The sequence below is a fragment of the Chelmon rostratus genome, chromosome 21, assembly GCF_017976325.1.
Source record: "Chelmon rostratus isolate fCheRos1 chromosome 21, fCheRos1.pri, whole genome shotgun sequence".
Lineage (NCBI taxonomy): Eukaryota > Metazoa > Chordata > Actinopteri > Chaetodontiformes > Chaetodontidae > Chelmon > Chelmon rostratus.
In genome coordinates, this window is record NC_055678.1 from 11,138,657 (window position 1) to 11,150,684 (window position 12,028).

The window sequence follows — 12,028 nt, forward strand, 5'->3', positions numbered from 1 at the left end:
TTTCACAGCTGCAGGCATTTTATTCAGAAGTGTTGCCTAGGAAAGGCAGACAAATGTCCGGTCCAAGTGCAAAATTATGATGCTTTAACACCGGATCAATTTGGCAGAAATTAACACATGCGTCTATTGCAAAAACAAACTGTGTTGTTATTTCAGTTACCACGATAGCAGACAAATGGGATTGTTGTTTTTCAAAGGGAAAATTGACAGCTCTGGGTTCGCAATTGTCCAGCTGGTAAAAAGAGTGACCTCCTATCCAGTTTCCTGTGATTTTTTTTTCTTTCTTTCAAAATTGACAGGTTTACCATTCATTACAGACCTGACGAATGAAAAAACTAATATCAATACAAAGCATGAAAGTACAAACAGAGTGCATTGAAAATAAAACATCTACTATCCCCATGCCAGACAACAAAGCCCTGCTGTTATTGTTCGTTAACAATCAGGTCCTGAGTAAGCTGTAAAATGACTCAAAACTTCATAAAACTCAAAGAGCTCCTCTCTTAAATAAAGGCTAAGAGCTTCAAGAGGCATGTACTCGTAACGCACTACTTATCCAATGTGTGATGTTACGTGCGGTCCTGTGACTCTCACTTCAATAAAATGCATCTCCTAGCACAGGAGAATAGGATTTAGATGGATATTAGAGGAATATTTGGGGGATTATCTATACCGAGAATTAATGATGAAGGTGAAATGTTCACTGTTTGACCAATTATGCCACTGCTTTCTCCAAGAACATCATTCCAGAATTTGTAAGTCCCTACACATTTTAATAAACAGTGAATGTATGCGCCCTCTGTAATTTTTCACTTATTACAGAACTTAGATAGAGCTTGGTTAATTCTATTGCGTCTCACTGGGGTAATATGTAGTCTATGATTTATCTTAGCTTGTAATTCCTTTGCTCTATTAGTGGTAAAAGAGCCAGATAGGGTTGAGCCACATATTATCCCACTCTTCATCTTCAGTTTTAACACCAACGTCATTTTCCTTATGCTGTTTTAATTTTAGCTGTATGTTCTGTCACTGTCCCGGATAGTGACCTATTTAATCGTGTCACTGATGAGTCCTCGCTTTTTACAAGCATTTGTTCTACAGAGGAGATTGCCCCACAGTATTGAGATTGTTTTAGATTGAATACACTATAGTTGTATAAATGTACGTACCTAAAAAAACTTAACAGATCAAATGCCAACATTGAACCATTTTCTACAGTGGCTCCCAATGTCTTGATGCCTTTACAAGACCATACACAGACAGAGACAGGGGGGAAACCTGCATTTTAGGAGCATGTAGTGTTGTCCAAGGCCTCTATTTTCCTAGTTAGTCTCCAACGTTAAGACTATTTTGCAGAATACCTAGGAAGTATAGAATACATTTTCCAGTCATATAAGGGATATCGAGTCTGAGTCAGTATCAAGCCATGTAGACTCTTGCTCTTCTCAAAACTAGTCTGAAGTATATCTGCAGATGCATGAGAGTTGGTACAGTTAATGTCAGCTAAACCGCCCTTCTCCAGTGGAAACTGTAGACGGGCCAGTTTTAGTCTCAAACCTTTGCTTCGCCACAGGAAGGCTATTCAACTCTGATAGTGATTTACGTGATAATTATATATGGAGCACATGAAATGGATATAAGACCTGTGGTAGAACATTGATTTTAAATAGGTGTACCCTCCCCAGCAAAAACAAAGGCAGACTGGACCAGTGGCCTAGATCCTGCTTAACATGTCCGATTAAAGGAGTAAAATTGGCTTTATATAAATCAGGTAAAGAGGGGGGTAATGTAGATGCCTAAAAAACCTGATAGATATTTCGATCTTTGGGATCCCTCCTCCAGAAATAACAGTTTCTACATCTCAAGCTAAGGCAATCGCCTTCGCTTCACTAATGGCCCGAAGACTCATTCTCCTTCAGTGGAAATCAGATAAACCCCCCTCTTTTATTAATTGGACTAAAGAAATGCTCTCTTTGTTGCAGCTAGAAAAACTGAGATACAGTCGGACTAATTGCTATGGAAAATTTAGTGTGACCTGGCGCCCTTTCATTGAATATGTTAAAAACCTGAACCTATCATAAAAAGCTTCCCTGTCCGTGTATGTGTAATGGAGTAATATCCCCTTTTTTTTTATTATTTATGTTTTTTTAAGTATTTATTTTTCCTATGTTTCGTATAAATATGGGTAATACATAAATCCTAGGTGTTTGCATATGTTTACTTATTTATAGATGTACTCATTCAATAATTGTTTTTGTTATTATTATTGTTATTATTATTTTGTTAGTATACAGTTTGTATTATTTATTTTTTCAGTCTTGATTATTGGGGGTGGGGGGGGCATGTTTGTTTATAAATGAAAAACTATAAATAAAGTATTTTAAAAAAAACTGATAGAGACCATTGAAAAGGGGAAGCATCGGCGGGTATACAAGATCCTGCTTGGAGAGAGGCATCACCTCAGATTTTGAGTAGTTAATCTTGTATCCAGAGAATGTAGACAACAAATCAATAAGCTTACTAACTCGGTTAGCAGGATTCAATAGGTAGAGTAATATATCATCAGCCTACAACGATATTTTGTGCTGTTTTGCCAATGTTTCAATGCAGCTCTTTTTGGCATCCAATGATAGAACCGACGCCTTGTCTTTTACCGTAGAACCATGTTTGTACGATAGTTAATAACTGTGTTATGGCAGGAATTATGTTCTAGTGTACCAGTCTGGTCTGCAGACACGAAAGAAGAACACTCATCTAGTGGTCTGCCCCACTTGTGAATCAAAGAAATACAAGCCTCCGTTATTGAGCTAGGAAGCACACCCTCTTCAAAAGGCTGAGTCAGCACAACAAGCAGTGTCTCTATACAACACTCTTTGATTTCTTTAAAAAACTCCCAAAATAAGCCAAAAGGAAGTGGTTGCTGCAACAGGCAAACTTCCAGCGGCTCTTCTTCGAAAGATATATGTGGTGAGTCAAAATTTCACAATTTGTTTGGAAATATTACTGGTCTCAGACTAATACAAACCTTCGTAACATGAATCTATCATGGAGGTGGTCTTTTATAGCTGAGATACATACGCTCTAGATTTGCAAGCTATCCACTCGGCTCATTTCCAGACTCATATGGACGTTCTCTGTTTACAGAAGAATAACAACTTTTCAGCCTCTGATGTCAGAGTGGTTTCAAGAGCAGTGTTTGTTGCATCAAGCTTTACCTACAAGTTATCTGATGGATTAATGTTCATTTTGTAAGGCTGACGTTGATTCTCAGTCAGACAGAGAGAACATATGTATTTTTGTAAAGAGTGTTTTGATGAAGCATAAATCTTCAGAAATAATGAATATTTACCATATAGGAGGCCTTTGATCATCACTGGCCTTCCTGTAATTCTTGAATAGAGTGTAAACTGTATACCAGTGCAGAGAAGCTGATAGATAAGACCTGATTTTGCTAAATCTCTGACCATGGTGTACTGTTTTATCTCTATCTTTGTAATGACGCAAGACAAAGCAACATATTGCAATCTTTAACTAAATTTCTTGATTAAAAACAAAGCTTTCATGTTTAGAAGAGCTTTGGCTCTTAACTCTCAACACTTTCTAATTAGATTCATTAACAAAGTAACAGACTATGAGGCATTTTGACAGCATGGGGGGGCTGCATTCACAGATAAACAATCACACACACACAGGCACACATGCATGCTCCCATGCTTGCACATGCATACACAAATAAGGAAAGTGGTGGGAGGGGTTTGTAGATTTCAATAATCTTTGAAGACGCAATATTTTCTTTCTGTTCACTTAACCTCATGCTGATAATTGCCCCTGGCAGCTGATAACTATTCACATGTATGTGCTACCGACTGCATACTAATTCTGCAGGTGCAAGGATGCTCCTACAGTGAGAAGACAGAGAGAGGGGGAGAAGGAGAGAAAGAGAAGGGGGACAAATTCTGGCCCACACACATTTGCTACAATGATTTAACAAACTTCCCTCCTCTGCTTGTTAACTATTTTACTAGATTAGAAACCCACAGAGTGAAAATGCACAAACAGCAGGTTATAGTGCCAAAGCTATGCTTCGCTGGCACTCAGTCTCAGAGCGCTGTGAGTATATGAGTGTGTCTGTGCATGTGTGTCTGTACCTCAACATATTCAACTTTAATGCATACAAACACTGTTTCCTCCAGACAAACATGAACAAAATGTTAGAAATCTACATGTTTTATAACTAAAATGTTCAAATTCTCTGTTGAGTATGTGACATAGCTTCTTATATTATTAAATAAATTAAAAGACAATGTCTACAACAATTTTTACAATAATGGCAATCTGAAAATCTGCATTACGCATCTTGTCTGCGTAAAGACACTTTTTGTTTTGGCTCTGTACTGCATTGTATATGAAAACTAACATTACAAAGGTTAAAGTGCTGACTTTCAGCTATCATCATTCAATGAACCGTGCAAGAAATTGTAGACCATTTTTATACATGCCCCTGAGGGTAAAAATGTCCAACACTGCTCACCCAATGTGGATGTGAACAACCTGAAACACACTTGAAGCTGAAAGTCAGCACTTTAAGCTGGGCTGTTTCAACTGAAAAGCAGTTTGCGAGTACTAAGTCAAAACAACAGAAAATGTTGGTATCTTTAAAAGTGCCCTGAGTATGATTCGGCAAGCCCTCACAAGATTATTTAGTTGGTCTGGCGATGAGGAGGAAGGAAACTTTTTCTCAGTGGGGGTGTTCCACCAAGAAATGTTACTGAAAGTCTGGCTTGTTTTGAAGTTTTGTGGTTGAGTGGCCACTATCCTCTATTGAACTGAAATGCACGGATAAACTGGCTGACTATCAGATGGTAAGATTGTAGCTTTGTGGTTTGGCTGTTCAGCACATGATGGCTTTTACCTAACATGCCCTTTATAAAGTAATGCCACCCACACAAAAACATGTGCAGATAAACAATTTTGGATCTAATAAGACATGTGAAATTTCTACATTTCAATATAGCGATGAACATTAAATGTATACTTTGCCAAAAAATGGCTTTTAACAGATCCCTTCTCTTATTGTAACTCTCTTGTTCAACAGAGGACTGATTATTACTAACTCAGCCTTGCCCATGGCTAGGGTCCTGTGTGTTGAAACCATACAAAATCATTAAGCTGCATTAGTAAGCTCTTAAAACCACACTGGTACAATGGTTAGCTTTTATTCAATAAAGCTGGGATAATTAATTCAAAGCTGGTACACCCGACTCTGTGTGAATACAACATGGAATTACAAGAACTAGAAACTCTCTCTCACACACACACTAGAATACAAGCACAAAAATGTACAATACAACACATGCATGCACCAAAAGAGACATACAAAAGACAAACAACCCCTGGAAAGGGACATCCACTGTGCACAAAGATAAAAATGTATGTATGCATTAATGTGAACTTTGTATTGATTAATAAATACACACAGATTCTCGTGCACAGTCACATAGTCAAGCACAAGCACCTTTAGCTGGAAGCTATGTTACATATTCATAAATGCAGTATTATATGGCTGGCTGACATCTCTCTCTCTTGCCTCTAACCCTTTTCCTAAAAATAGAGAGGAGCTTTACTTGGCTCTTGTGAAAGACAAAGCTTGACATCTTGAAATGTTGTCTGTTACAGTGGGAAATATGTCTGTATTGACACTGATGTTGCAAATTACTAACTCTAAACAAGCTCATTAGCTTAGATCTAAATGTATGGTGCTCAGGTGTTTGAATAAAGGATGCCAAAAGCAACTGAAATGTAAATGGAGATACATTTTGGCTACAAAATCAGCATCCCAAGGTGCGATTGTTGTTGAATCGAATATTGAATACTAAGCTGTCACAGAGGCAGTTGGGTGATTCTTGCATGATGCATGACAGATGGCAAGTAAGCTACGTGAAAGTGAGTTGCATCACAGTAAATGCCTGAGACTGTGGAGTGCTTTGACGTGTGATAAAGGTAGGCATGATGAGAGAGACAGGAAGATGTATAAAAAGGAAACAAACTCTGTAAGAGAGGGGAAAAAAATGACACAAACTAATGCCATCCCTCGAACAAACAGTCGCAAAAAGCTCACTTTGATTGGCTCAAGGTTTGACATGGTTTCCGCTCAAAACAGTCATTTTGAAACATTTGGAAAAATATGATGTTTATAAGCATCCTCTTGTGCAATTTTCATCCAAGTCTGATGTCTTCAATAATGTGCCTGACAGACAACATAACAAGCAATCAAATGGAAAGAGACCAATTCACTTCCTTCACCATCATTATAGAGGGACAAATACACATATAGAGAGGCTGACGAAAACCAGGAGTTTTAGAGGCTGCTGCATTGAGGAAAAATAAGGCCAAATAAACGACTGAGAATGACTGTAACGGGACAGAGAAGAATAACTAGAAGAGTAAAAGAGAAAAAATGTTTGTATATTTAATGAACGATGAGATAATATGGGAAAAATAACTGATCAAAATAAACAGAGGGATAATAGCTGTAGATTATAGACCAATTTTACATCAGATCTCACTCAAACCCTCAGTAAACACAGCCAATCAGAGAAGAGAAAACCTGAGGTGACCCCATGCCCTCATAAAAGAAGCACCAACTGGAAGAGTTACAATGAAAACTTTAGAGGGAGAGTTAGTACGTGTCTGCACATCAGGTTAGAGTATATTTTATTAATGTCGGTTGAGTTTGTAGTTTGTAGGCACAGGATTTATTGGCATTTCAGAACACAATGAATAAAACAGCGTGTGTAGTGTCAGTGCTGTCTTTACAAAAATATATCAGTCCATCACACTTAATATTATTTTACAGCTTCAGCAGGTAGACGTTTCTACATCCAGAGAATGAAGGAAAACACTTTTTTTTTTTGCTTTGTTTTGGACTTAAAGAATATCAGAGACATTTCTTTATGACATTTTGGCATCAGGCTTTTAATGTATTCCTGTTTTGTAAACAACTCTCTATATGCTGTTACACTGCATGGTCGGCCAGTTTCGCAAAATTCTAATACACTCAAAACATGCAAAAGAACTGTAAAGCCCATCAACCACTGATGCCGGGTCACAGACAGACCAATGGTGAGCACAAAGGAAGCGACCGCTCAATGTGCCCTTTTACGAGTGCCTGTTTCTTTTATATACATTTGCAGCAGACGTGTAAAGTGTGCTGCTGCCATATCTGTATGTATTTGTTCTGAGTGGAAAAACAAATGCCAAAGTTCATACATTTTCTATTTTTATTCTTTTCTGGACACTAAAGCACATCATTTAAGTAGTAGTCAAAACTAAATCGGACAAGTAAACATCACGCTCTTCAGACTTAACTTCTGTTTTATTGTGAATGTGTTCGCACTGCTATCTTTGTGAGGACCAGTGTTAACCTTTGGAGTGAGGATCATTTTTCAAAATGAGGACATTTAGGCTCTAGAGGCTATTTATATGCTTCTCTTAAATATTCAGACAGGTTCTCAGAAAAATGCCAAAATAAGACAAAAAAATGTAGGTACACGTGTGTGCATGTGTGTATGTGTGTGTGTGGGTGTGTGTGTACATGCATGTGCAGAACATCTGATCTGAGAAAACATTTATGTAAAAAAAATCATCTAATCATCAGATAATGTTTTCACACTACCAGGCATTAGAGTGTGATTTTGCATGGCTGTGTTGATATATTTTTAATGGCTTACAGTGAAATATGGCAGACTCATATTAAGTGCTCTTAGCTTTAATCCATCAGAGAAAAGTTAATCATTATAGACTCTGTTGTTTGCATGTTAAACCTTCTTCTTCATATCTTAATTACACCTATGGTGATGTCATTTATTAATTTTCAGATGGAAAACAAATCATCTGTCTTAGTCGAGAGGAGCAACGACCATCCTCTGCATTCCATCCACTTCGACACTTCTTTTCCTGGTGAAATTGAGATGAATGTCTCTCTCTCCATAGGATTTCCACCCTTGCAACAAATAAATGGGTTCATTCTCACATTTTGACTCAGAGTGTAAACTCTCTGTGTGAGTTTGTGTGTGGGACAGTCTGATGGAGCGTGTGATATTAGCCCCCAGGTTTATTGGTGCTTTATTGGTAATTTACAGCTCCTACAGACAGATGCTCAGGTAGCCAGACATTTCTTTCTTTTTTTGGTCAAAAAAGCCACTTTGAAACCTTTGCATTCAGCAGGTCTTATCAACAACAAGACCACCAACAAGTGTAGTATTGATTTACTAAGAGAAAGAACTGTGCATGTATTGTGCCGTTTTAGGAAGTAAGACTTGGGACAGCAAGCTTCATGGCAGAGATCTTTTCTTTCCATGTGCAGTTTGCTACATGTAACCATTCAGATGTGTGCATGAATGGCAACAATTGAATGAATGGCGACAATTGTGCATTAATGTTGTATTTCCTAAGGCTTTTGTCACATAAACACAATTGTAACACGACTTATCATCATCAGGTAGTAGTTTGCATTGTCAATGGTGAAGACCGCCATCCCTGCACTGGACTCCAATGGCATGCACATGCACAAGGCACATGCACGTACTAGATGAATTGAAATTTTGAGCTTTGAAGACCAAGCACGTTTGCAACAATATAAGCACAGTATAGCTAACAGACAACAAATCTTTAGATCCAGACGTTGCTTCAGGTGTATTTTTAGCAGAGTACCTGCTCAAAATGCGTTTCCTGACCCCAGTGAACCATGAATATGTCATTTAGAACAGTCCTATGGTGCTTGTATTGCTATGATGTTCTATTTGTTATCACCAGTAACAGCAGGTGTTGCCACATCAATCAGAACTGAAATTTTAAGGATTATAAAAGCATGCAGTGTATACAGTATGTGTGTGTGTACCTGTATTCTTCCTGAGTGAACACGGGAATGACAGAAGGCTGGAGGACTGTGATCTCTACTCGAGTTGTGTTCTCCTTTGCAGGCTCACCATCATCATAGGCCACCACCACCAGCTGTCAGTACAACACACACACGGGTAAAGACAGAGTCGACACACTCAGTAGATATCCACATTATTGTCTGCAACATGGCTGTCTAGCGCTGCCACTGTTCTCGGTTTATGCCCGCTAACATTGCAAAAAAAAGCAGCTCACACCTTTTGACAGTCTGCTAACAGTGGAGACAGCCAAATAAATTGATGCAGCTAATACGTGACAGGCTGATAATAAACCCGAATGAATGTCTGCATCATTGTTGCTCGCATTCTAAGAGCACATTATTAGCATGGGAATTTGAGAACAGGATGAGTATGCACCCGCTGGGGTGCTCATTTTTTCCTGCTTAGCCTTTCTTCTTCATTTAATTGGGGAGGTAACTACTGTTAACTGGACCCAAAGGAATCTTAATGAGGGAAAAGCTTAAATATCAAGACACTGAAATATTGGGTTTCCTTCCTCTTATTCTGTTACTGATACTGAATTGCCCTTCTATATATTTACACAATAACTCACGCTTTAACCAGGAACCCACTGAATACATAGATAACTTTACCTTCAATGGCACAATGACTTTTTTTCCAATGGCACTCGCTGAAATGTTCCGATGTGTACCTATACCTAAAGCTGTGCCTGTCTGTATAATTTGATGCAAGGAATTTAAGTTGTTTGCTACATGTCAGTGACATTGTCTGAGTATGTGTCCTTGTAAAAATAATACCTCAGACAATATTCATCTCTGTCATAATCCAAAAATTGTACTCAGTGTTGGACGGATTCATTTTGTTTGAGTTATTGGGAGCAAACGAGGTAGAATTAGTCCCCTGAGTGACATCTTCAGAGGACGCTGAATCCTTGTTGTGTTAATTAAAGCCCAATGAAAAGATGAAATTAGCATGGCCCAAAGCCCCATTTGGAGTGCAGCTGGGAAAGGCAGTTTTGAAACTCATAAGCTACTGCGGTATACTCTGTACAGTGGGGAGGGATTTACGTATAAGAGTGCTCTGCACAGAGACACTTTATGTACACAAATGCTAGAAGTAAGCCAGTGCAATCTGAGAATGATGATCAAATCCATTTTAAAGACTCAGGTTCATGTGATGTTGTCCTAATCCTCCACCCACTATACAGCAAAAGCTACAGCAAAACAGGGATGCATCAGATAAATCTTCTCCTGGATGATCTCTTTATTGGACTACAGCCCTGGTGCCAGTGTTTACAGTTGGAGTAAATCAATTTGATTGATTGGGAATTACCTTAAGTGGTGCCGCATACCTAATTTACATTGTGATATACAGTAGATGCCACATGGTTATATTTAATACACTGAGGTAATGACTGTCTGATGGAAGTTAATATCTTCTCATTGTATGTGTGTATGTTTTATAACATCTATGACGCAAGTGTAAAAGAAAAATAAAATTGTGTTGTTATCGGTGCAAAAAAACGACTTATTATTATTAATCAGAGGTATCCAGTTCTGATCAGTGTCACAACACAACTGAGCCACAGACATCTTTTACACAATGCTGCAGTCAAAAAGTCAAAGTCAAAAAAATAAATAACATGAAATAAATATCACCTCGTGTAGCAGAATTTGTTTTTCAAATTTACTCTCCAGGAAATCTTCTTATAACCTCATGTAACCCCTGTGTGGGTCCTGACCGCTGGCACACAACATGGTGTACATTATGGATTATCGATGACCTGTAAATTAAACAGTGTGTGTGGATACTCACGCTGAACTTGAGGTTGGGCTCCTCGTTGAGGTTTACTCTGGTTACTACATTTCCTGTCTTTTCCTCCACACCAAATATACTGGCAGAGTATGGATAAGCCTCCTGGTCCACTTTATAGCGCACTAGACCTGCTGGGGTACCCTGGGAAGAGAAAAACTACACTTAGGATGACAGATTCAGATGAATGTGACATTAAGATGAAATGTGTCTTGCTTGCTTTCTGGAAAGCTGCCACTCTTACAGACTATTTGGAAAGTAGCATCAAATTAAAAACATATTGTAGTGATAACTGCGTAATGAATGTTACGGTATATTTAATATCCAAAGCAATTAGTTTGGACCTAAATGTCTAAAAGTCTTCCTGTCCAAATACATATGATACAGTTCGGACTCACACATCACCACTTGGGGATAAACAGGTCCAAGTTTAGGTTCTCAGATGATCTTGAACCTCTTAAGGGATAATGAGCGCCATCAGTTTATATCACTAATTTGACTCAAAATGTCAAGAAATACATAAAATTACACTATTTTGTATAATATCTGGTTGAGTTTTACCCACTCTGGATCAGGATCTCTCCACATGTTAACCAATCTGAATCAATCAATCAGCTATAAAGTAGCTGTGACCAGACCAGGGTCTCATGTTAATGAGAGAGTTGCTACAGAGCCACATAGGAAGTTATTCAAGGTCATATTTCCATGAACAGACTTTTGCTGCAACACCACTAACAGATTCTGTGTCAGTATCAAATTAGAAGTCTGAAAAACATCTCCAGAAACGGCACTAAACACAAACAAAGTGTAAAAACAGTATAGATCTTTTTTATTAAAATAATGCACGCGGTAAACATCTTCTGAAATGAGTTTGATTTTGTAGGAGCACTGCAGTACTTCAAAGCTGTCTGCTCCACTGTAAGCTTTCATTAAATAACAGCTCATAGTGAGTCATCAAAAATTTCACTGTGACGAATTCTTCTAAAGATTTGTACTTCAGAGGTAAATTTTCAGGATGAAGGGAAGGACACTGACTCTCGAATGTTATATCAAGGGCTGTTAAGGTGCTACTTAGTACCTTGTTTGAGCTCTGGGAGCCTTTAAGGCAAACAGGCTGGACAGTATAATGTTATTTTTTAACCCAAGAGAGTCTAGCAAGATGCTTAAACCTTGAGTCTGAATCAATTCTGCTGATGTAGGAAGACGGCAAGCACATTAGTAAAAGGAAGACAGGGCTTTTAAAGAGGCTTATGGGGCAACACTGCCAGTGTAGAAGATATCACATTGAGATGAATGAA

The 12,028-nt window shown here is 38.3% G+C and overlaps 1 protein-coding gene across 1 annotated transcript in view; it reads right to left on the reverse strand.

Annotated features, from left to right (window-relative positions):
* The window catches only part of LOC121624435 (protocadherin-15-like), a 181,265-nt gene that overhangs the window by 56,138 nt on the left and 113,099 nt on the right, over positions 1–12,028 (reverse strand). The window contains exons 25-26 of the mRNA XM_041962063.1: positions 10,734–10,874; positions 8,900–9,012 (exon numbers count right to left, since the gene is read on the reverse strand). Coding sequence (XP_041817997.1) covers positions 8,900–9,012; positions 10,734–10,874 — 254 coding nt within the window. The remainder of the gene's footprint in view (positions 1–8,899; positions 9,013–10,733; positions 10,875–12,028) is intronic.